The sequence below is a fragment of the Lagenorhynchus albirostris genome, chromosome 10 (genome assembly GCF_949774975.1).
Source record: "Lagenorhynchus albirostris chromosome 10, mLagAlb1.1, whole genome shotgun sequence".
Taxonomy (NCBI): domain Eukaryota; kingdom Metazoa; phylum Chordata; class Mammalia; order Artiodactyla; family Delphinidae; genus Lagenorhynchus; species Lagenorhynchus albirostris.
In genome coordinates this window covers 1,514,710-1,540,436 of record NC_083104.1, presented here as the reverse complement: position 1 = coordinate 1,540,436, position 25,727 = coordinate 1,514,710, and the positions used below count along the sequence as shown (strand labels likewise).

At 50.6% G+C, this 25,727-nt stretch overlaps 1 protein-coding gene and 1 long non-coding RNA gene across 3 annotated transcripts; one reads left to right on the top strand and one right to left on the bottom strand.

The window, feature by feature from the left end:
* Positions 1-3,867: 3,867 nt before the first annotated feature.
* SEC61A1 (SEC61 translocon subunit alpha 1) lies at positions 3,868-15,826 on the bottom strand. The gene is made up of 12 exons (XM_060160999.1): positions 15,675-15,826; positions 15,437-15,504; positions 12,907-12,972; positions 12,741-12,819; positions 11,655-11,786; positions 9,860-9,969; positions 9,430-9,583; positions 7,856-8,016; positions 6,457-6,654; positions 6,055-6,246; positions 5,587-5,663; positions 3,868-4,230 (listed from the first exon to the last, which is right to left on the bottom strand). The coding sequence occupies exons 1-12, from the start codon at positions 15,679-15,681 to the stop codon at positions 4,044-4,046; spliced, it is 1,431 nt and encodes a 476-aa protein (XP_060016982.1). The 5' UTR covers positions 15,682-15,826; the 3' UTR covers positions 3,868-4,043.
* Positions 15,827-16,000: 174 nt separating this feature from the next.
* Positions 16,001-22,609, top strand: LOC132526726 (uncharacterized). 2 transcript variants are annotated; one of them, XR_009542667.1, is made up of 4 exons: positions 16,001-16,148; positions 16,708-16,881; positions 18,712-18,798; positions 21,249-22,609. It is a non-coding gene; the product is annotated as an uncharacterized LOC132526726 (long non-coding RNA). The 2 variants fall into 2 exon arrangements; XR_009542666.1 differs by having other exon boundaries at positions 16,708-17,012.
* The last annotated feature ends 3,118 nt before the right edge of the window (positions 22,610-25,727 follow it).

Genomic DNA, 25,727 nt, shown 5'->3' with positions numbered 1-25,727 from the left:
GTTTTTCCCACCACAGATCAGCTTTGCCTGCTCTGCAACATCATAAAAATGGGATCATAGCGTGTGGACATCTCTTTTTTGATTGGTTTCTTTCAACCGCCTTTGAATTGTGAGATCCCAGCCCTCGTGTCAGCAGTTGTTGTGATGTTGGAGCGTGATGCTGTGTGGGGTAGTGCTGTTTGTTCGTCTTTTTGTACGAGTCTCTGGGTGGCATCCCATCTTATTTCTCTGGGGTAAATACTCAGGAGTGGAATAGCTGAGCATAGGATACGTAGATGTTGAGTTTCATGAGAACTTGCTAGGCCTTTTCATGACGTACAGTCCATTTTTTATCCCTCCCCTGACTCTGCCTTTAAACACAAATAGTGTACATTGTTTTGCTTATTGTCTTTTTTTTTCCCCTCAACAGCACATCCTCGAGTTTCTTCTAACTCAGGATGTAAAGGATATTCTTCTAGTTCTTTTCCACAGAAAGGAGATGCTGTAATTTATTCTCTCCCCTTCTTACGGGCTTTTAGATGTTTCTGTCCTTACTGAGCTGGGCTTTGCAGGATGAACAAGAGTTTGGCAGGCAGACAGAAAGAGGGAAACTGCGGCAAGTCCCAGAGGCTTGGTGAGCACCACAGAACTCCAACTGTTAGGACGTGGCTTTCTGAGGGCGGACGCAGCTCTCGCCCTGTGTACCCTGGGACCTGCTGTGTGCCGGGTGAAAGGAACGGGTGACATAGACGTGTGCTGGCCACAGGCTCGGGGCGGGGTGATGGCACGCCCCAGAGGGTTTGGGGCAGGGGAGTGAGGGGGGGTACTGCCCAAGGGACAGTCCGTCTGGGGCTCTCCGGAACCAGGCACTGGTGCGTGTTGCAGTGTGCGCCGAGGCTTCTGCTGACCCTTGGACGTTGTCACACGCCCACCTCCTGGCTCTCGTGTCAGGAAGCCAGCCTCTAACCTGGGCCATGGGCTGACCCCTCGGGTAGAGATGGGCAGCTCACCCGTTTCCCCTGCACGTGAGCTTGCTGAAGACTCAGCCTGGTGGGGACTTGGCCCAGGAAGGGCCTTCAGCAGGCAGGGGTGGGGTCAGCAGGTGGGGCCGGCGGTGGGACTGGAGTGGGGCCGTCTGACTGGAGTGGGGCGTGTTTCCCCGGGCCCCTCAGTCCTCATGCCGACGAGGCCCCTGGCAGAGGTGCCTGCAGGAGGGGCTGTGTGACCGTTGGCCGCGGTCTAGTTCCCGGGGCCTGGTTCTTCTCGGAAGCCGTGGGAGGATGAGCTCTCCTGTGGGCGGTGGCTGGTGCACGGCCCGCCCCACAGGAGAGGAGAGCTGCCCCACGGCTCCCAGCACAGAGGCCACAGGCGGGCAGTGAGGGCCGAGGGGCCGCCCATGTCACCTGAGCCACGCGCGCGGCTGCTCGCACGGGCTCTGCTCCCGGCCACGGGCACAGCCGGCCTGCTGGGCAGTGAGGGGGTGCATGCTTCCTGCGGGCAGGAGCTTTTCTGACTTGAGTTTCTGGAGGTCCAAACAGGGCCGCCTGCCTGCCTGCCTGCCTCGAGTTTCAGTGCCTGCTCGCCTGGCTCCTGTGGCCGCGTGGCTTGCACAGGCCAGGCCCCAGGCCCTATCCCTCCAGGGCTCCCAGAGGACCTCCTGCCCTGGCTGCACAGCACCTCAGAGATCAGATTTCCAAGATGAGGTCTAAGGCTCTACGTGGAAACGCTGAGGCTGAGCCGGCTCAGGAGGAAGGCCGGCCACGTGTCCTCGGGCGCCACGGAGGAGAGGGTGGTGGTGGACGGCTCGGGGTGAGGCCTCGTCCGGATGGGCGCGTTGGCTTCACAACGTGGGCGAGCGGGAGGTTTTCTCTCACTTCACCCTGGAAACGCCTGCCATTCCGCTCGGTGGAAACAATCGGGAGCCTTTCTGCACAGCACATCCAAGGGAGCAGCCACTGCGCACGCCTCTGCCGTCCACAGGTGCTGGGGGCCCAGGGCGGGGCGGAGACCCTCCCAGGCCTACAGGTTTGGTGCGTGAGGTCCCTTGTCTCAGCCAAGCGCAGCAGTGCCTCCTAGCCTGGACTTGGAGGGCTGGAGGGCGCTGCGCTCACAGGACAGACACCGCCCCACCGTCCATTCCGGCGGGGGCTGGAACGGCCCACGCGCTCAGCACCTACCACCCGAGTGTGCAGCCGGCACCACCACCAGGACAAGGAAGCTTTCCAGGCACGTGCCTTTCTGAGGAGGGACTTCCATCAAGGGGGGCACCTGGGAACCCCGCACACCCCTGAAGGCACCCAAGGCCCCACCCTCCTCACTGGCCTCGGTAGCACAGGAGAACTGAAAACCAAGAGAACACCACCAGGTGGCTTGTAAAAAGTTGGCTTTATTGTCTCTTAGTCACCTTATCTCAGTTATGCCATTTTGGCGTCCACAGTGACAGTCCCCTGAAAGCTGGGGTCAGCCCCACCCCGCCCCCCGTGACCAGTGACTGCAGGGCAGGAGCCCGAGCCACGCAGTGGTCAGAGGCTGCAGCAGGGCTGCAGGGGCGTCAGGTCTCCTCTCGGGACTGGGTCGGACAAGGCCACGCGTGGTACGGTGGGAGCCCTGGCCTGGGGTCGATGGGCTGTGGGCCCATCTGGGCTCTGCCGCCAACTTGCCGGGTGGTGCTCGGCAAGTCTCTTCTTGTCCCTTGGTTGGCCTGTCTCCCGGGCAGCACAGCCAATGAGGTCTCAGAGCCCCTGTGGACTCAGGCGGGTGCCAAGCTGGCCACCTCGACTGGCTCTGTGCTTTGAAGGCCGCTGTGCACCGCTGCTGGTGGGGTCTGCTTTCTCCGCGGGGCAGGGAGAAGCCCTCAGGCTGCGGAGCTCACCTCTGCTGTCTCTGCAGCCAAGCGCTGCTGGTCCCCGAGAGGGGCCTCCCTAAAGGCCTTAGGGAAGGTTCTAATTCCTAAGGTCTAGGTCACCTGTTATTGCAAACAGTTTATCTTAGACATAATTGTGAGTCTTTTCATATCGAACATGGGTGAAACTTGGCAAAAAAAAAAAGCTCTCTGACCCTGATTTCACCATAGATCTAGGGCCTGGGCCCTCGTCTCTGCTGGGCAGTTTTGGTGAAAGCAGGGATCAGAGCCATCTTGTCATTTACTTCGCTTGCGTTTGGTCCTAAGCACAGTAAAAATGTTCTAAAAAAATACCAGTGGAAAGTCTTCAGCCTAGAAGGTAGCGTCTGAGGCCAGCCACAGCGGAAGAGACACACCATGGAGAGCAAGTTCAGTGACAGCGGGAGGAACTGGACAGCCAGCACCTCAGGGTCCTCCGCATGATGTCCACTAGCTCGGCCAGGCTCGACTATGCAAAGCTGCGGCATCGCGGCCCGGCTCCACCACTGGAGAGAGAGACGGCACAGCCAGGTCAGCCAACAGGCACAGGCAGAAAGATGCACAGAGGGGCCAGGGGTCTCCTGGAAAATTCGTCCCTTTCTTTTGGAAGAAGCTCTGTCCTAAAAAACAACTTTTAAAAGGGAAAACAATTGTGTCTTCCAGAGAAACCGTTTTAAGCCAGATGTTCCCGCCTGACTGTGAAGGGGACATGCCAGGGAGCAGCCCACACGCACCGGAAAACACATGACCTGCTCCCGGGCGCTCGCCCTCCTGCCACCTGAGACGGAGACATTTCAACAATGTTTGTGCTTCTAACCAACAAGACATTCCCTTCGGGGGGGAGCAGCTGAGACCACTGCAGTCGCCGACAGCACTGAGAGGTGCAAAGGTTAACACAAAAGTGACGTGGACACCGGGGACAGTCACTTCTGGCGGTCAGCTGGGTAAGACCTCACTTCTACAGTTCTGTTGCCAATGCCAGAATGAAAAGCAAAATTGCAAATTGAAAAATTTCTAGCACTTTAGAAAGTGGAATGAAAGAATGGGAAATTCAAACAGGTTATTAAACCAAAGTCCTCAGGCCACAGCAGCACCCCCGAGACAGCGCCCACAGCGTGGCTTCCTTGTTCCCTTCTTGGCCATCGTGGAGCACGCCGCCTCTGCCTGGTCCAGGGGCCACGGCTCAGAACAGAAGGGCTCCCATGCTGCCGACCTCACTCTGCTCCTTGACGAAGATTTCAAAGTACTGGTAGATGATGGTAACCGCAAGCAGGATCCCGGTTCCAGACCCAATGGCACCCAGGAAGTCAGCCAGCACGGAGAGGGCCCCGATGCAAAGCCCACCGAAGGCCGCGGCCGTGGGGATGTACCTGGGGAGGGAGACGAGTCAGCCACGTGCCGCCAGCAGATCCCTCCAGCCTGGCCTCCCTCCCCCAGGCTACAGGAAGGGCCGGGCAGTTGACCTGTCTTACCTCTGAGTTAGGAACCGGACTCCTTTAGGGGTCACTCTGTGGCCCCCATAAAGTCTCGTCTACTCACACCTTAATGGTCTAGACTAAGGCTTGCTGTCCAGTAAGTGGCCACACGAGTCACATGTGGCTAGTGAAATGGGACCAGTCCAAAGCAGGTGTTGAAAACATCACACGAGATTTTGAAGACAGGAACATAAAATATCTCATTATGACTTTTCTTATGTCAATTTGAAATGAGAGTCTGGATATATTGGGTTAAATACAATGTATTCTTAAAATTAATTTCACCTGCTTCTTTTTGCTTTCTTTTTTATTAAGAGATAATGGACATATAACATTTTGTTCATTTTAGGCGTATCTTTTTACTTTTTTAACGTGGCTACCAGAATGCTTAAAATTTCACATGCATCTTGCATTATATTTCTACTGAACAGCACTATAAATTCTCTCAGCTTCAGAGAATTCTTAAGGGAAAGAACAAAATTGCCCAGCATCTCTGATAGGGATCTGAAAATGATCTGGCATTTGCCATACTGACTTGCGGTGGAGGCGAGCGAGCTATGGTCCCCAGGACAGACCTGGTCCTGATTACAAAACCTGATCCTGTAAACAGACTTCTACAGGAAACCATTCACGTTCATCCAGCAATGGTGGAAAAATGAGTTGAAATAAGTTGGCTTAAAAGTCTAAATAAGACACTCACTACGGCCAACCCAGCTGCCCAAGAGGCAGCCCCACTGTGAGGGGAGAGGCCTGCAGGCTGCAGTGCTCTCCTCACCCCCACCTTCCCCCAGCGGGTCACCAAGTGCCGGCGGCCTCTCCTGTGTCCCCAGGTTACTGCCCCACCTGGCCCCCAGCACCTCTGCCCAGACTCGCGATGTCCGCCCCGCCCCCCCACCCCGACCGGTGGGTCTCAGCCTCCAGCACTGACCTTCCGAATACTGAGCCCTCCCTGCGCTCTCTGCCAGCCTCCCTAGGCTCACCTGAACTCGGACACCCCTGCAGAAGCCTGACGCTGCCCGCCTCCTCCTGGAGGGCCCCCGCAGGAGGACGGCGAGGTCCCACGCGGTCAGCCGCCTCAGCAGCTGCCCCCGGGCGGCCACCTGGACACACGCTCTGTCTCCCCCGGTGTGGCTGCCTCTGAGGAGAGGTGCCGCGTGCGCTCATTTGCTCTGTCCAGCATCGATGAGCCTTATTAGCAAGCTCGTTGATGCTGGAAGGCCCGGGGAAATGTGTCAGCCAGCCAGCACTCACCGGTTGAGTTCGTGGACCATGGACGTCTCTCGGTGGCCCCTCATCACCATCTGCTGCTCCTTCAGCTGCTTTGCAACCTGCGTGATGCCCATCAAGGACAACGTTCAAGTTCAGACGTGGAGTTGAGGGCCAGGTAGACAGTTCACGGTGGTACCAGCCACAGACTCCCCGCCCCAGCACCCTAACAACAGTGGTGAAGGTAGCTTTAAAACTGCCACAAAGACTTCAGATGAGAAAGTCTAGTTTTAGTTTGGCTGCTGCTTCGCAGGAGAGCATGGATTCATTTACCCTGGGTTCCGTCCACGGCCACGAACGCTCTGGAACCGGCCCTAATGAGGACAAAGCGCTGCGTGCGTTCACAGGCCACCATCCCAGGAGGGGGGACAGGACGAAAGCCCTGATGCCACTTGCAGGAGGGAAATGCCGGTCCCCAGCTGGCCCCCCCCAGAAGCGGTCGCTCACACTCACGTCTTTGGCAGAGGAGCCCGAGACTTCAATCCACGTCTTGGAGAAGAAGGCGCAGGAGCCCAGCATGAACACTATGTACACGACGGCATGGACGGGGTCTTCCAAGACGGAGCCGAAAGACTCGGGAGGAGACAGGTAATAGCAAAGGCCGCCAACGGGATAGGCGCGTGCTGGGCCGCCAGAAGAGGTGTCCTGGGAGGATTCGCGAGAGCCTGTGAGTGCCGTTCCCCACCTCAGCAGCAGGGCAAAGACACTTCTCAGCAGGTGGGAAAGAACAGCTTTGCCCAAGTGCCCACAGTGCAGGCTTCTTACCGGAAAGAAACCTTCCCGTGAGCTTGTAATAGGCACAATTCGAAAGCATCTCTGGGCGAAACATCTGGCTTCTGAAGCCGCTGTACTTACCGACCAGGTGCCCAGCAGGCTGACCAGCAGGTTGCCACTGAAGCGGGCGGACAGCATCTGGGAGATGACGTAGAGGTTGGATACGAGGGCGGACTGCAGGATGATGGGGATGTTGGAGGTGTAGAAGAGCTTGATGGGGTAGGTGTTGTACTGGCCTCGGTAGCGGGCCGACTTGATGGGCAGGTCCACACGGAAGCCCTGAGAAGCCAACAGAGCCAAACACCCTCACTGCCTCAGTCCAGCCACGTGCCAGGCGTGCCCCCAGGGAGCTGCCCCGAGCGGCGGCGCCCAGGGCCTCACACCCCCTCCCCAGCCAGCACTGTACTTGGGGGCACACCGACAGAAGGGTCCCGACAGGCTGGCTTAAAATGCCCCTGAGCACAGCACAGTGTTTCTGTCAAAAACAAACAAAGCCCACCACGTGACAGCCACATCTACGGGGAATACGCCGGAAGTTCCGACGGGCGCTCCAGCGCCCTCCCCGTGCCCTGACCCCGTGCCCCGACCGAGGCCAGACAGGGCCTCCACGCCCTCGCCTCACAGCCAGCACGGCCACCTTCAGGGTGTTCTTTGTCATTACAGAAAACCTAGGCTCTTCTACTTTCCCATGAACATAACCGCTCCCTCTGAAACCCCTGGAGAAGAGAAACGGTTTCCTTTATGTACTTTTTACAATCCCCCAGTGCCTAGAACAGAGTTCAGAATATAGAAGATTTAAAATAAAATCTTAACGATCCGAGCCCAAGCCCGGGAAGAGTTAGCCTGTCATTCACCAGGCATCGGACTAACAGTCTTGGCTGAAGGAACAGATGTGTTCGGGCCTCAGCACGTGGTGGTAGAAATACCTCTTCACAAGCATTAAACTGCTTTCTCAACTGCTTTCCCTTCTTTTCTTTTCAATAAATGTCAGGATACAAAGCGGCTGATCAGAGAATACAAAGACCAATCCAACTACAGAAAAGCAACGGGCAGTTCAGGTCTCTTATTCAGAAGCAAGTTACACAGACTCACAACGTGAAAGGTAAGAGGTCTCAGGAGGATGAGGATACTGCCTAAAAGCACCTACAAACTTTGGGCAAGACAGCAGTGAGGTCTTAGGCTTTGATTACTTTTCACTTCTCTTGAGCTATAAGACCTTGAAAAAAAATCTTCTCTATTTGCTGACAGTCCCAACCCAAAGGAACATGGTTTCAGAAACGTTTTATCTGCCTCAACTGTGTTAGTTCAGCCAAGTGCCCGTGATGCCATGGAACCTGCTCCTTCAAATGCCATTTCATCATTTCAGTGCGATACGATGGGTCACACCACCGCTGGGGTGTGGACCTGGGACACGCACATCAAGGCCTTCTGAACCTTAAATGCAGACGTCAAAACTCCCCAGGGTTGGATCTGAACGCACCTGGAAGTAGATGACCACAGCAAAGACAAAGATGGTGGCGATCAGATTCATGAGGTTGGGGAGATTCTGGCGGTAGAACGCCTCGCGAAGGGCTCGGACCTTGTCTGTGCGTGTGGCCAGCAGGTGGAACAGTGCAATGATGGCGCCCTCAAACTCCATTCCTGTTACAGGAGAAGGTAAAGGAACAAGCAACTCAATTTGGCTCTAAGCTTCCTAGTGGCCAAAACCGAGAGGCGATGGAATTAGTTCTGTGACTCACAGTGCCTGCTCCTATAACCACAGGGACACAGTGAGGGCTCTCAGCCCTCGTTTGTTTCTTCTGTAGAGATTTCAACCTGCAGAAATAGGCTATTCTGCCTCTTTGAATTAACCGATCTTATTTTTTTGGCTTGTGAGTCAATGGCCACCAGACGTGTGGAACAATCAACTGCAAAGTCCTAAGAGCAGGGTCTGCTCACCTCCAGCCGAAGGGGTCCTGCCTGAGGAGGGGCTCAGAGCTGCCTAACCCACGTCCCTGGGGACTCCCGGGCAGCACAGCCCCCCAGCTCTGGGGTGTTGGCTGCCCGGACAAGGTGGGCTTGGGCTCTCTGCTCCTCACATCGACGGCCAAGCAGGAAGGACAACACGTGCGCCTACCACACAGCCGATCTCTAGTGGAGTTCACGCCCTACTACAAGAGGGTGCCCAGGGATGCAGGCCAGCAACAGAGCCAGGAAAACACGGCCAGGAAGCAGAGCGAGCTCGACAGAGGCCCAAGGAAAAGAGCAAGAATGGCCTTCTTTGGTCTGGGGACCTATTTTTAGTCTCACTAACGAGATTATGTGGTCTCTGCAGGTCAGGGCCTCTGTTTCCAGCATTCACTTCAAAGAAAAATCAAATGTGCGTGAATATTTCTCATGGGACTCTTTTGAGTGAATAACATATTTAGTTATGTTATATTTAGTAAGTCATACGTCCCTGAATGTTTAGAACTTTTCATTAAAAACATCCTCTGTAACAAGATTTCCTTGGTACTCTTTGTGGGCATTAAGATAGAATACGCACATTCGCCAAGCATCTACTGTGAGCCAGGCATCACACAATTTCATGTTATTTCTCATTGAATCCTGGCAACCAAGGGCACAGTCAGCATCTGAACCCGGCTCATGAGCACCAAAGTTCCTGCTTCTTTTACAAAGTTGCCCTTTACATGACCAAGTGTTTTGGTTCAGTGATTTCATTTTTAGAAACTTATTCGAGAGCAACTGTCAAAACATGTAAAGATGAACATATGAGGATGTTCACCATCTCACTGCTGTAATAACAGCAAAGGCTGGAAACAACCTAGACGTCCACCAGAGGAAGGCGTGTTGAAAGAACCTGCTTCATCTTTGCAGTGAAATCCACGCTGAGCTCAGAAAAGTGAGGCAGGATAACGTACTCTGGCAGGGCGAACGTCTACGACATACTCTTAAGGTGAAAAATGCAAGTTACATACCATCATGAGCATAAACCTGTGTTTTAAAACACTTTACAGATGCACGGAGAAAAATCAGAAGAGATGTACCGATGGGACCCTGTCCCCAGGGTCTCACCTCGGCCGGTGTTGACAGTGGTGGGGCTGAACGCCTTCCACACGATGGTCTCGCAGATGTTTGTGGCAATGAAGAGGGAGATCCCAGAGCCCAGGCCGTACCCCTTTTGCAGAAGTTCATCCAAAAGCAGGACAATTAGGCCAGCAACAAAGAGCTGTGAATGTTAAAAAACAGAGGTAAGGAAACGCAGAGACGCACTGCTGCTCCCCTCGGCGTGGTGCTGTCCCTCCCCAGGAACTGGCTTCTCTGCTGAGGGCCCTGAAGGCTGAGGGGACACTGGCTGGTGGAGGCTCCTCTGTGAATTCAGAAGGGCAAACACAGGGCTCGGGCTTCTTCTCAGAAAGAGTTCCTGTTACGCTCGATTCAGATCTGTTGTTTGGCAAGTGTGGGTGTGAGGGCGCCTCGGAAGGGGGTGCTGGCCTAACCTTACCTGTATGGTGATCAACAGGCAGATCCCAGCACCCATTTCAGAAGGGTCTCCGTACATCCCTGTCATCACATACACGATGGACTGGCCGATGGTAATGATCATGCCAAACACTAGAAATGAGAAGAAAACTGTTCTCAGGCTGGGCCACCACACGGTCGTAGCGGAAACACTTCCCAGGCACCAGCTCCGTGCCGGGCACTGGGAGAACAAAGGTGAAGACGACTGACCCTGCCTCCAAGGGGCTCGTCCAGGAAACACTCAACCACCGCACGGTCAGAGTGACAATAATACACAATAACTGAAATGTGTGCAACAAAAGCGCGTGAGCTCTTTAATTCCACCTCCTCCTAAATTCACTTCCCTTCGGTGATGGGAGGAGGGAAAGAGTTGAAGCATGACAGACCTGCTTCTTATGACAGCTGCTGAAGACAACACTCAGAGGCACCCCAACCTGTAGCCCCCATGCTCAGGTCATCAGGTAGCTCGGGTTCTGGGAGAACCACTTGCCCAGGCCACCTGACAGGCTTGTGCTTCAGGTCTGAGTCCAGGGCACAGAACACTAGCTGGGATAAAGTAATCCCTTCCCAGTTTGTTTAACGTGTTAATTAAGGAAAGAACTCACAGTGCCACCAAATCACTTAGCCCACTTCTCCTGCCACAAAGCTCTCCTACGGGACGTTCTCTTTTTAGTAGATGGTCTTGTATCCTGTATCATTCATGCACTTCATTGTCATGCACAATGGAATCGACTCATGTTTACCGAGTCCACGATGCTAGATGGATCTCTTAGTATGGGACTGGGCTTCCATTTCGGCTTTTCTGCTTAGTTTGCCAAAAAAATAAAATTTTACTCCAAAGTGCCTGTCAAATATAGTCCCTATTTGACTTCTTAAGAAGTGCTCAATAAGACTGAATTCTTAAGGCAGAAAAAACAGCAGAGAAAAGCTAAAAAAATTGTCCAAGACCAAAGAGGAAACAGCTGATTTTTACTTCTGACAAATAACACATATATATATTTAAAAATCCTGATTTGTGTCTGAAACTGACAAGTTTAAATTAGATTACTCTTCCTTACTCAACTCTTTAACCTACTAACTTAAGATGTGTAAAACATGCTGGTATGGAAGAAAATATGACTGGGTAGGAAACTGCAAATATCACTTCCTAATTAATATATGTCAGTTCACAGTCAGGCTGAACTTGGTGAATTCTGATGACTGGTCATTGTTACCAGTGCCGCTTATTATTTACTACTGTGCAAGTATCATTATTATCCCCATTTTTATAGATGAAGAAACTGGGACATAAGAACTGTCATCTAACATTGCCCCAAAGTCACAGAGCTGGTAATTGGCAGAGCTAAGTTGAGAGGACCATCCTTCCCCTAAGGTGAATCCTTTTAAACTCCCAGAAAAAAGAAATACAACCCTTGCCAGGTAACTACTACATGCCAGGCACTGAATGATGTTTTACACACATTATTCAAATGAATTCTTCCAACAGCTCTGAAGGAGACATTATCTCCTTCTAAGTGCTAAGGAAACTGTGGCGGTGGAAGGCGACCTCCCTGGACCACGCAGCCTCGGGGCACGACACCTGTCCCCTGCCTTGTCCAGCGGCCCCAAATGCTCTCTGGCTAACACAGGCCACAGAGCCAGGCCAGGCAGGGCTGGCGGGCCACGGAGGTTACAACCCCCTCCCCCGAAAACCAAAAGGACTTCTGATGCCCCAAACTTTGCAGCAAATTCAAATTCTCAACTACAGACATCTGAACATCATTCAAAATCTCACTTACACTTTTGGGCTCCGTTGAAGAGGGCTCGGTCTTTTGGGGTATCACCAACTTCAATTATTTTGGCGCCAGCCAAGAGCTGCATGATGAGGCCGGAGGTGACAATGGGAGAGATACCCAGCTCCATCAATGTGCCTTAAGGAAAGGGGGAGGCAAAGTACAACCGAAGTTAGCATGGAGAAGCAAGACATTATTAAGAAAATGAATGAGCGAAACTGGACCGTGTGCCCCTGATACAAACCCAGTGTTTCAGTTTGCCAGCAGTATTTAATCCAGAGAATAACCCCCCAATATCAGCAATCAGAGGGTAATTCAATTCATTCTGTTCAGCCTGCCCGGTAACATCTTATTCTGTTTAGGGAATCACATGGCATTTAAACTGATCGCTGCATTTAAATTCGCCGTAAACAGATTCATGCTGTTGTACAGAGATAAGAAAGGTTCGTCTCTTCATCAGTTAATAAAAAAGGATAACACTCAAATAATTTCCAGACTCTGGAAAGGAGGCCAGTACAATTCTATCTAGTTGTGAATAAACCTCTATTTCCATTATGCTAAAATGGGCTATACTTCCAACTGATTTGGAACTTAATTTGAAACGTATTTTAAAAATGAGTTAATCAAAAGCAGTTATCAGCATAAGCATTCAAAATCCCGCCTCACCCCAAGGAGGTAACTGGTTGGAGTATACAATACACTGTTATATATTTATTTTTTTTGCACATGTATATGTAACCTGTAGATATGGAAAAGACGCAGCTGAGAAACAAATTACATATTCTAAAGAACGTTATCAAAACAGGAGACAGGTAGAAATGTCATCATTTCAGCTGTTTAAAAAGCATTCTGGTTTTTCCATGTTTTAAGAAATTCTCTATGATGTAGACTTATCTTGCTGTTACAGGTTTTGTACTGCATTCAGAGCAATTCTGAATAGGACGACGTGCCTGGGTGCTGAAGCTGGCTTTTACTAAGGCTGTGTTTCAGCACAGCACGCTCTGAACCCTTTGTAAAGCCAAGGCCTGTACTTTAACTGAAGGAGGCCAGTGAAGCCCACACCGTACAGGGGATGCAGAGGGCCAGTCCTACCTCTGTTAGAGGCGAGGATCACTCTCATCCAATAGAAAGGGTCGGCTGAGTCTGAAGACATGATTCCAAACAGAGGGATCTGGAAACAAGCAGAGAGCAGCCTGCACACTTGTCTCCGGCCCCTCACACCCCCACCCCGACACTGGAACACCAAACGCGCGCTCACCTGGCAGCACACCAAGAAGATGAAGAGGGTGATGGCGGTCCATAACACTTTCTCCTTAAACTGAATCTACAGAAAAACAGAGCCAATTAAGGCAACAAGTTATCTTCATAAGTAAATTAACAGAAACAGCCTCTGATCAGACCCCTTTCTCTGCTCACCAGAGGAGCCCTCAACACTCCAAACCACGCACCAAGCGTAAGTACATGTATTGCGTGCTTTCTACGCACAAGGCACAGATGCAGAGACCTTCATGTGCATCATCTCACTTAATCCTCACACCACGGAACATTATCTTATTATTTTCCAACAAGAAAACTGAATCTTAGAAAAGCTAAGTAATTTGTCCCAAATCCCACAGCTGTAATGGGTTTGACTCCAAAGCCTGTGCTCTTAACCATCAGCATGAACAGTTTAGGATCAGACCCAAGATCAAAGAATGTTGCAATAGAAAGGGATTCCCAAATCACACCCCCCTTTACAACACACGAGCAATGACTTCTCATTTGAAAAGGTTTTGTACCTGACAAAATCTTGCTATTCTGGAGTCAACTAATGTGCAATCTGTGATTGTTTCTTTGTGTATTCTCCATGGATTTAGGGTAAAAGAATGTAATAAACACTAGAAGAGTGAAAGAGAGCTGCGTGTTCAACCTACTCACTAACTACTAGTAGCATCTGTTTAACTTTAGGATAGGTGACTATTCAGAGTCATCTTATGATGACCAATGAGCATCTTTAGGGAAGTTGAGACCACCTGCCCAAGGCTCCTCTGCTCTAAAACCTAAGTGTCTTCACTAGCACCTGCTGCCTGCACAGCAAGAATGGCTTTAAAGGGCTTAAAAAAACACACAGCAATTATTGTGTGGACTAAGGATCTTAACATGGAAATACCTTGTGAGCAACGGTACTAAATGGACAAAATCGTGTTCTTAAAAAACACTCTTTTAAGCTGCAATCTGAATGAGCATGGAGTCGAAGTCCTGGCTCTGTGGTCAGCATGGGGCCGCAGTGCCTCCATGTTGACCACTGTAGACAGGCCTCAACAAGACAAGCACACAAAGGCACAGATACTCTACGCGAAGTTGGGGTGAATTCACAGAACCCGTCCTCTGGTCATCTGATCCCACCAAGAAATCAGGAGGCCAAGGAGGGCAACACCACGTCAGGCTGACCAGTAACACAACAAACTTGTATGGAAATGACTCTTTATGGGAAAAGAGTGGACAATTTTTACAAGACTCCTCATTTTTAAATAACCAAGTCTCCTCTCCTGGATGCAGCCAAATTCAACAGCAAAACATCCAAAACTGTTTATCCAAGTCTTGTCACTCTACCTCTTACCAGCCTGCCATCCACCTCCATCTCCTAGGCCAGTCCCATAGTTCACTCTCGACAGCAGAAGCCCCTCCACCGCTCTCACCCTCTACCCTACCCCACAGCAGTTTTCTAATCTGTCCGGCTCCTAGGGCTCCCACTGCTCCCCACCCATCCTTTCCAGTCTATCAACAGTGAAGCACATCTAACACCCCCCGCCCCACCTCAACTGGTTTTCTCTGCCTTAGCGCACACTGTATTTCTTACCCTAGAATTCCTTTCCCTCCCTTCAAGGACACTTCTATTCCTCCTTCAAGGCCGCCACCAGACATCATGTCTTCCAGGGTTAATCCCTTCTGGAGCCACTGCTGTACCCTGCACATCCTGCCACTGCTTCATGCACCACGCTCAGTTACAAGGCCAAGGTCACACAGCTATCAAGAGGCTGTGTGAAGGGTGGGTGGGTCCCAGGCGCGCCTGCCTCCAGAGCCCCGCCATTTCTACCACACTGAGGGCACACACACACACAACTTTGCATATTAGCCCGTCAAAGGCAGCACGTATGTGGGGCAGATGCAAAGAACGTGAGGACAGAAACGTATTCCTATTAATTCTCTGTAAGAACCCAATGAAACTTTTCTTCACGGTTTCATAGACTGACTTACACCGGCAACACTGTCTCGGCCTGAAACTGTGCAGCAGCAGAAATTCTGATAAAAGATTCAACACAGCTCTACATCTCTACCTTTCCATGTTTTAATGCACCTGCTGTAAAAGCAGGGGTCACAAAATGCCCTTTTTCTCAGCAAGGTGACGGCCCACGGAAAAGGCACAAACTCGACCGTACAGAGTAAAGTGACTGCTCTTAGCTCCTGGTAGCAGCTGGATCCAAAAAGCATCTCCTAGAAGAAGGACCCGCCCACGATCAGCTTCTGCGGGAGCTGCAGCGGGAAGGGGGCGCCCAACCTGAGTACCTGAGGCTCTCGAGGCGTTACTCACTCAGGCCGGGATCCACCTCGGGACAGAGCAAACCCGAGGCTCTGCCCGCCCGAGTAACTTCCACGGAGGATGCTCCCATCGAAGCTCGGCGGCTCGGTGGAGGCTCCCACCAAGCAGGCCACCCGGACCACTCTCGGGGGAAGGAAGCGTCCACTCGGCGTGTTGGGGCCACTTTAACGGGGTGCAGGCAGTTTCCCCAATCCTTCCCCGGACTCACCTTCCGCTCCGGCTTCTGAATTTCGGGCAGGATGACACAGAAGGGCTTGATGACTTCCAGAAACTTGACTTTGGGGGGAAGAGACAAGAGTAAAGTTAGGGCTGGAGGACGCCGCGCCGCCCCGGGAAGCCGTCCGCGGGGCCAGGTGGGGCAGGGGCGCGGGCCGGGTGGGCTTCACGGCCGGAGGAGCGAGGTCCCGCCCGCGCCGGCCGCGTCCGGGCTGCCCCGAGGGACTCACTCGCCATGGCGGCGGCTGCTCGCCTCCGGGTCGGGCTCCAGCTCCGGCTCCGCTACGCTCCGACCGCGGCTCCGAGGCCGCCCGTCCCGCTCTGGAGCGCCGCGCCTCGCCGAGAGACACGTCAGTGCTAGCGCCCCGGCGGCCGCTTCCGCTTCCGCTTCCTGCCACGCGCTTCAGCCGCGCGCGCCGCCCACGCCTAGACCACAACTCCCGGCCTGCAGCGGGGCCGCGCGGCCTGTCGGAGGGAGGGCCGGAGAAGCGGGGCGGGGCGGGGCGGGAGGGGCGCGGGGCACGCCGGGACGGGGTTATGCGCCTGCGCAGACTGAGCCGCGAGCGCAGGGCGGGGAAGCTGAGTGGGACGCAGGCTTCGCCCAGTTCCTTTCACGGCACCGGTAACTTGTTGCGCAGGTGTAGACACTGAGCGCCTTGGGGCCGGCCTGTCCCGGCGCCACCTCGGTGCCCGGAGCCCAGCAGGTGCGCGGCGCGGGGCCGACGGACACCCCTTTTTGGGGTCCTTGAGCGAACCTGGGGCCGGTCGGGGCGCTGGCACCGCCGACAGGGGGAGGGGATGAGGTCGTGGTCAGGAGGCCCGGGGAGTCCAGGGAGGCCTCCCGGAGGAGACGTCCCGGGGGAGGAACTGTTGCGAGCACGGCAGGCGCTGTGCCTGCCCGAGATCTCTGGCGAGAGGATTCCTGCTTGGCTGGATCCGGGGCTGTGTGAAGGGGAGGGATAAGACTTAACGTTCTTGGGGCCGGTGGGTGGGGCGAGGGGTGCCAGACGGGGCTTTTGAAGTTTATTTCCGAGGCACGTGTGATCACGGGTGGCACGTGATAGGTAATCTAAGGGAAGAGACCTCGTGCTGTCAGCATCTAGAGGAGGTGGGCGCCGCTGCCTGGGGTTAGGGGAGGTTCGTGGATCGCAGTCTGGAGCTGTACCAGTCGGAGTTGGAGATGCCCATGTGGCCAGATGCTTTGTGCAGTATTAATTTAGGGATTGCTGTTTCTGTTTTTCCTTTCCCTTCCATTTCTAGCAGGTAGCCAGGATTTGTAAATCTTTGCCTCAGGATTTTTTCTAAGACGGGAAGTCCTTTTGTTCAAACCTAACCTATGGGTGGAAAATTCAAATGACTGCAGGAGGCGGGCAGGAACTTCAGTGAAGTGACCCAGGTGTGGCATCGCTGGATATGCATTCCTCACATAAAAAGAAAGTAAGCACGACTACTGTCACAGGGCTGCTTCTGAGATGCAGCCCCATCTTGCCATCCAGGACCCGTTCTTAATCTCTTCTGGAGTTTTGACCAGAAGCTGAAACTGGCAGCCCTTGGACTCAATTCAGCAGGTAGATCAGAGCTGTTTAGCCCATATGCACCCTGCACGATACTGATGGTGAAAATATTGAAATGCTTCATGGTAAATAGTATCATAGTAACTGTACAGTCACAATTAGCTAATGTAAATTCTCGTATAAACTCGGGTTTGTACTGACAGCCTCAGGACGTTAGTACCATAGAAAAAGGGCCTTCTGTTGTAGCCACATCTGAGGAACATCTTGTGTCACTGAAGCAACGGTGGCTAAGTTGCATGTGTTAACAAAACAAATTGCTTTAGGAGAATCACTAAAAATAACTTTGTTAGCATAGTGTAATTCTTTTGAATTACAGTAGCAGGCGTGCAGTGTATTTATACTTATACACTTAAGATTTTATTATAAATTTTAAGAACAAATACTAAAGTGAAGAGGCAACAAAATCTGGATAAATTTTTAATAGTTTCATATATAATAAATGTGAGTCTTGTTAATCTGCAAAACAAAGAAGGAATTACAGTAGTAGTGAGTCCCAGCCTGGAACTTGTTCTGATACTGTGCAAGAATCTGCACAAAATAAAACTTGTATTAAATACATTTTATTACATAAAATCTGTATTTCTGGAGTGAAAAATGACGATGTTTTTCAACCAGGAATTTGTGTTAGTGCTAATGACAAATTTTTGGCTGCAAATAGTGCTCAAAAGTTATGTGTTAAAAGATCAAAGTGCTGGGCTTCCCTGGTGGCGCAGTGGTTGAGAGTCCGCCTGCCGATGCAGGGGACACGGGTTCGTGCCCCAGTCCGGGAGGATCCCACATGCCGCAGAGTGGCTGGGCCCGTGAGCCATGGCCGCTGGGCCTGCGCGTCCGGAGCCTGTGCTCCACAACGGGAGAGGCCACAGCGGTGAGAGGCCCGCGTACCGCAAAAAAAAAAAAGAGCGAAGTGCTAAACATGTATATTTCATCAGGATGCTGTTAAAACGTATGGTTCAAGTGAAAAAAAAATTTGTGGTCATTAATGAGGAAGAAATATAAAATATAATCAGTTTCATATATTAAACATTTGGAAACTTAAAACTCCCAAAATGTCATCATAGTGAGGATAAAGCAGTCAAAAAGATACAGAGGAACTGTCGAAATTTTTAGCACTGTATAATTGAGCATTTCCATGAAAATATTTAATAGAACTTCTAAAGGAATTGTATTGATATGGGGGTGGGTACTATGGACTAACTTGTTACAAAACAGATGTATCTAATGAGAAAACTTTTTGGAAAACAAAGCAGTGCATTTTAAATCATCTTCAAGGAAGTTTCATTTGCTTCACATAAAAGTGTTTTAATAGTTTGCTTAAAATACAAATTTCAGTATTTTGAAGATAATGGTTTTTGTTGATCTTATGACACTGGGAGCTGCATTTAATACAGTGTATTGAGCTTTGTTGGTGGGAAATATATATATATACAATGGAAAGATACTTTTGTAAAAATATCATTGCAATATTTTACAACTTTGAAAAGGTCATCGGATTTTGTACAAAAAGTGCCAGTGTAATAATGGTAGGAAGAGTCTGGAGTTTCAGCCAAAAGTTTAGAAAAAAATTTGGATATTTTAATTTGTCACTAAGTGATCAAATTTAATTTTGGATAAAGCAATACAAGATTTAAGTTAAGTAATTCTCATGTTTTTCTCAATAAATTGTATTTCTTACCATGCATCAAATAAATATCAGGAAGAACTGCAAATTAAGTACTGGAAATTGCACCTTGATGGACAGCTTTAAGTGCGAGAGCAGCAGAAGCAGTTTGGAAATCAGGAAGTTCTGTGTGTTCACTGTGATAGAAGCTGAAGTGCAGAGTTAGCCATCGAAGAATATAACTTTAAGAGTGTTTGTTGGCTTTAATAAAAGATGTTTTAATGGAAATATCAATATTTTAGCTTTATGAGGAAAATGTCATAATTATTAGAGCTGACATTATTTCAGTGGACTCTGGAATGACTGAACATGATCTGTAACGTAATGTTCAATCGTAATGTAATGATTGAACAATACTTGTAAATTACTGTAGTCTGGTTAGGCTTCTATAACAGAACACCACAGACTGGGTGACTTCCAAACAACAGAAATTTATTTCTCATAGTTCTGGAGGCTGGGAGGTCAGGGCGCCAGCACGCCTGGGTTGTGGTGAGAGCCCTCTTGCACGTTGCAGACTGCCGACCCCTTGTGGCAGACTGCTGCAGAGCAGAGGAAGCAAGCTCTCTTGGGACTCTTACAAGGGCTCTAAATCCTCATGACTTCCACTCTTATAACCTCATCTAACCCTAATTACCTCCGAAAGGCCCTACCTCCTAAAATCATCACATTGTGGGGGTAGGGGGGTAAGGCTTTATAACGTGAATTTTGGAGAGACACAACATTTGTTTATGTTTGCATAACATAAACAAGTAAAGGAAACTTTGAAACGGAAGATACAGATATGAAAAGAAAATAGGTACACTGAAACAAAATGAAGTATCAATTCCAAGAGAAAAACTATTGGATTGTCTAATCAATAATACAAAAAGGGTTTTGATGGAAAAATGAATGAACTTTTCAATTGAATCCTGAGATTTGGCTAACTGGTTTGTGAAGCTCCATGGATTGAGGTTGAATACAGTAGCAAATTCATGAAGTGATTTTTGTGACTTAGTTATAATAGAAATATTGAATATATAAAAGTCTCAGACTGTTTGACTTGCCTGGAGGTTCTCTGGAAGACCCCACTTGCAAAGCTGTCTTCATTTGACCTGACTTGGAGCTCAGAGTTCATCCAGTGCAAAAAGTCTTCTCCCCAGGGCATTTCTCAAAAACATGTAGAGGCAGTTGTTTAACTTCACAGCTGCCTGAGGCAGTGAATAATGCTTAGGACAAACAACAGGCTAGCCAAAAAGCTGAAAGGGAAAAACTGGGGAATGGGCATCCAGGGCAGCTTTGAGAAGCCCCAAAACATCCTGCTCTTCTAGAACGCCACACGCACAGGTAGAGGAGTCACGTGCCCAAGGCTGTGACATGCTCGGGAAAGCCCTGGGAAGGCCCTGAGCTCTCATTGGGCCAACCTCCAGGCTCCCCACGGCAGGAAGTGAAGGCTTAGGCAGAGTTGTCCAGTGCTGGGCCCCTCAGCACACACTGGGAGACTTGCTGGGCCTAGAGGCTTAGGAAATGCCTGTCTTATCACTAGCTGACCACTAAGCTATCTCTGCAGAGACTTCAGTGGTCACATGTGCCTTTACAGAATCAGTTCAGATAAATCATGAAACGAACAGCAACAAAAATAAAAGGAAACCTTGGGGAGGGGAGAGAATCTGATTTCCAGAGTTGTTACATTATATTGCTTAGAATACCCAGTTTTCAACAAAATATTTTGAAACATGCAAAAAAAGAAAAAGAAAAGAGAATATGGTCCATACACAGGAAACAAAAGCAATCCATAGAAACTGTTCCTAAGGATGTGCAGACGTTGGACTTACTAGACAGAGACTTTAAGTCAGCTGTTTTAATTAAGCACAGAGTTAAAGTAAAGCATGTCTAGAGAATTAAAGTGTGAGAACACTGTCTCACCAAATAGAGAATATCAATAAAGATAAATTAATAAACAGGAATTTGGGAGTAAAAAAATATAATGAGTGGAAAATTCACTAGAGGGCTCAACAGCAGATTTCACTAGGCAGGGGAAAGAATCAGACCTTCAGGATCAATTGAGCTTACCTAGAGGAAAAGAAAAGAGAGCAAACAACGCAAAGCAAACAGGAAGTATATGACAATTGCTAGTATTGGTGAGCATGAGACCTACAAAAGGGGCTCAGTTTGGTGCAGTAGATAGTCTTTCTTGAAGGGGATCATGAGGTGTATTTTATATACACTTAGATTCCCATTATCCCAATAATAACAACAAAGTGTGTTATTGGTCATGGGCTAAACTCTGGACTCCAGAACATTCTGCTGGGATGTCTATTATTGGTAGCAGTTATATTGCAAACAGTCCTTCGAGTTGTGTGCAGTTACCTTCTTTGTCCTCTCTGTAAGACCTTCATTCCTTCCTAAGAAACCACATTTAAAGTCCAAATGGGTTCAATCTGATTTATATAAAAGCAAATCATTACTAACAGATTACTCACTGCACTTTACTGTAATCTAGTCACGTATATAATTTTGTTTTTTACAACATGACAGTTAAATCCTGTTGGTCTAGAAATATACTTACTAGAAAATATTCTTCCATGTTGAGGGAGAGATGAAGTGTTTCTTCAGGAGTGAACTATACTTCCAAATCTCTTTTGATGAACCCGGGGCCAACTTGTATGCGTCTTCTCGGGGTTCAGCTTGGATGGACAAAGAAGCTAGATGGCGGACATGACCAACACAACAGTCAATGAACATCGACTAAGACAGCAGTTAAAAACAGTATCACCGGTAGGGATTGAGGGTAGCAGGTAAGGTGGCAGATTCAGGCCCAGTTCGCAATTAAGCTCATGAAATGCAAGATTTGGTGGAGCAGTTGAACTGCAGGACGGATGGAGATGCTGCTGGGCCTTGGGACACCTAGAACCAGAGGCCAAGAGCCACTGTTCCTCACCATTGCATGTTTCTGCTCATAAAGTTCATTCTTTCCTATTGCATTGTCTTCCTTCATAAAGCAGGAAAAATGGGTGTCCATAACTTAGGAGTTTCAAGTCTTCCTGTGGGGCTCACAAGTGCAAATGCTTTCTGGGGTCAGGGGAGTACCATAATTGAGTGAAGGAAGCTGGGTATGCAGTGCGGGGTCGGGGGGGCCCATGGCAAACTGAATCCCAAATTCAGCCTTTGGATTTTTCCAAAGAGGCCTGGCATCTGTGTTCAGGTTTCCAGCCTGCATCTCCTCAAGACAGCCCCGCCTAGGAGAGCGGGAGTGCACCCGAAAGCCTGCGCCAGCTCCTGGTCTTGAAGTGTCTTCTCAGCCACAGTGGCCGCTGGGCGCAGAGCAAGGCCGGAAGGCGTCAGGTGTAGCCAGGCTTTAGGTCTCACCAGCAAGGAGGCAGAAGAGGGCGCAGCGATGTTTTCTCGCTGGTAGGAAGATGGGGGCGATTCCCTTCTTCTGATTAGAAAATAACTCAGGGCATTACAGAACATTAGAAGATACGTAAACGTACAGACAAGTGCTGTAAAAGCTCCGTAATCTCCTATCTGGAGAGAGTGTTGGTCGGTTTCCTTTGTCTTTCGTTCCTTACCTACTTTTAATATAACCGTGACCATGTATCATTTTGTATATTGCTTTTATATCAAATCATTTTTGATTTTGAAATATTTTAATATTTAAATAAGTATTCTAGGTATTATTAGGTATTGTTTTCCTACTGTCTAACATTTTTTTCCCTAAACCTCATTCTAATATATTCATGGGAGGTACATCCAGGGAGGCACCACGGTGTTCTGTAACGATTTCCCTGAAGTTAGGGGTTTAGATTGTTTACTGTTTTTTTCCTATTATAAATCACACTGGGATGAATATCTTCATGACCAAAATGTTGCCTACATATCCTGTTATTTACTCGGGATAGAATTCCAAAAGTGCGAATTTCCGGGTGGGTCCAAAGCAATAAACATTTTTAAAGTTCTTGGTGTGTATTGCCGTGTTTCTGAAGATGGACTGTATCTATTTTGACTCACAGTGTTTGGCAAATGATATTTTAAACCTGAAAGGCCCACGTTCTCAGGTGGGTTGAAAGAGGGCTGTGTGCAGGCATCTTTGGATCCAGGCTGACTTGGCCTGCAGGAACAGCTCCTGGACCTTCTAGAATGTTCCCACCCTTCCCCGCAGCCGCCTCCTTGTGCTTGGGGCCTGTGGTTTTCTGCAGGATGGTGTCGCTGCCAACTGATGCCAGACGAGAAGCCCGTGCGCTGTCAGTGTTACCGACCTTTTCGAGTTGGTCCCCGGGAAGGGTCCTCCTGCCCCGAGTCACGGGAGCCGGCAAAATGAGAGCGAGTTCAGTTCAGAAGCAAAGGAAAGCTTTATCCTTCGACCTAAGAATGGAAGGGGTCAGCTCACGCCCCGGTACACGCTCTCCCTGAAAGGCTGGTGCGGCGCTGCTTTATAGGTTCCTGTAGTTCTCGCGGCGCTGGCGCAGATCGCGGGATCTGTGCTCCCGCGGCGTCTCTGCCGGCGGCCATTTCCCAGGAGGAGCTCTGACCTGAGGTGCCCGGTGTGAGGCGTCTGCACGTGGCGTCCTGTGAGCGAGTGAAACTAGACTAAGCACAAAGGAAAAAAAACAGGTTAGACTTTATTTTATTACCCAAATTCTCTCATTTCCCGGGAACTGGGCGACAGTTGCGGACTGCGGCCTGGGGCAGCCCAGAGCCGCCGGGCACTCTGCTGACTGCCAGGTGCACAGCGGCTGCTCTGAGCATCTTCCAGGCCTCACAGCCTCCGCAGACCAGCGGGTCCCACGTTTCCTCTCTGCTCCCAGCACCGCCTGCAGGGACGCTTGGCCGGCTCCCTTCAGGGGAGGGCTGGGCTCTGCAGGCCTCCGGCCCCAGGGGAGCGGAGCCCTGAGGCGCCGGGCTGAGCCTCCTGTAGTGCGCTGGCCCTGCTCTGCGCCGTTACCTCTGAGAGAGCAGGTGAGCCGCCTGCCTTCATGCTTCTAGCAAAGGGCGCCGGGGGCTGCTCGGCAGCGTTTGCTGAGTGAATGACGGCAGCACTGCTGGGAGTCGCAGGGTTAGAGGGACGCCCGGCGCCCTGGCTCCGGTGTCCCTCCGCCATCCTGAGTGACCAGGGTCGGGGCAGGACAGAACGGGCCCGGAGGTCAGGCCTGGGGCCGTGGTAGCTGCTGTGTCTTTCCTGTCTCCTTTCCAAGCCCGGCTTCCTCCCCCGAGGAGGTCAGGGCTGCCGCGGGAAGTGGCCAAAGACAAGAGGCGGTGTGTCTGTGTTCTGATGTGCAAGAGGGACTTTGCTGTGACACCAGGGGCTTGAAAGACAGGTGCTCTGGAGCGAGAAAGGGTCTGCTGGGTGCGCTTAGCTCCAGTGTGGCAGATCTGGGCCGGTCCGTCAGGGGGACGCCTTCCATGTGCGAGGCAGGCCTGCATCTTCGTCCTCAGCCCAGGCTGCGTTGAAGAGCACTCTTGTCGAGATTCCGAGTTCAGGCTTCGGAGTCGGAAGGCCCGGCTTCAGACCCAGGTGTCTGATGAGCCCTGGCACTGCGGGCAGGTAGCTTAACCCGAGTCGTGATCTGAACTGTGTCGCAGGGCTGAGAACTCAGTGAGCAAAAGTGTGTAAAGCACTTAGCATGCTGGTGCTTCCTAAAGGGGCGGGGGGGGAGGGGGGTCCGTCAGAAGGTAGTTGACGATCGCCTTTGTGTTCACAAATCACTCCCCTGAGTTTTGTTAAAAGCAATTCTTTAGGGCTTCCCTGGTGGCGCAGTGGTTGGGAGTCCGCCTGCTGATGCAGGGGACGCGAGTTTGTGCCCCGGTCCGGGAGGATCCCGCATGCCGCAGAGCAGCTGGGCCCGTGAGCCATGGCCGCTGAGCCTGCGCGTCCGGAGCCTGCGCTCTGCAACGGGAGAGGCCACAACAGTGAGAGGCCCGCGTACCGCAAGAAAGAAAAAAAAAAAAAAAAAAAGCAATTCTTTATTAGTAAGCCCACTGGAAATTAGTGTGGGTCTAAAAGGACTCAGAAAATTAGTATATGAGCAAGAAGGGAAAATCAAGTTTGTCCCCTTGCTTTACAAACATTCTCCTTGCCTCGTTTCCTACTGTGTTTAACAGAATCATCACTTTCCTAATTCCCAGACTCAGAAATTTGAGCCCATCTCACTGCTCTGTTGTGGTCATCACATCCACATCCAACACTGATCTCCTCCATGTCTTCTGGCCCATCCCCCGCCATCACCGCCCTTGTTTGGGCACAGCGTCCACTGCCAGGACAAATGCATCACCCAGTAACTGTCCTTCCTCCCTCCTGGGTGGCCCTGTCCAGTCCACCCTCCACAGGCTTCTAAAGCGCTCCTGTCCGTTGCTCACTTGTCCTCCATGGTGTCTGTATCACTTACGATTACGTTTGGCTGCTTGTTACGGAAAATCCCAAATAACAACAGCTCAGACACTTCATTTCTCTAACTTTCAAGGAGTCTGGAAGTAGCCGTCCCAGGGCTGCTGCCAGTCTCTGTGGTCTCAGAGGCCCAGGCTCCTTCGATGTTATTGCCCTGCCATGTGTGACACCTCATAGTCCAGCATAGCTGCTCAAGTGCCAGCCATACATCTGCATTCCATCCAGCAGGAGGGAGGAAGGGAAAGTCACACTTCCTTCCTTTAAAGACCTTCTTTAGAAGTTGCATACACAACTTCCATGTATATCTCGTAGGCCAGAATTTAGTCCATTGTCACACGTAGCTGCAAGGGAGGCTGGGGCATGTATAGCTCACCCTGACTAAAATACACAGCATGAGAAGTGTGCGCATGTGTCTCTACCTGGGTCACCATACCGAGGACCAAGACAGAGACCCTGAGTGCCTCTGTAGGCTCCCTGTGCAGCTCCCAGTTTCGAGACCTCCCCCAGGTGAGCACTATCCTGACCTCTGTTGCTGTCCATGACCTTTGCCTATTTTGGAACTTTGAGTACATTGAAGCGTTCAGCATGGGATCTTTTGTGTCTGGCACTCGACCTTATGTCTGTGAGAGTCATCCTTGTTGTGTGTGCAGTAATTTGCTTTTTTTTTTTTTTAAAATGCTCTGTGGTTTTC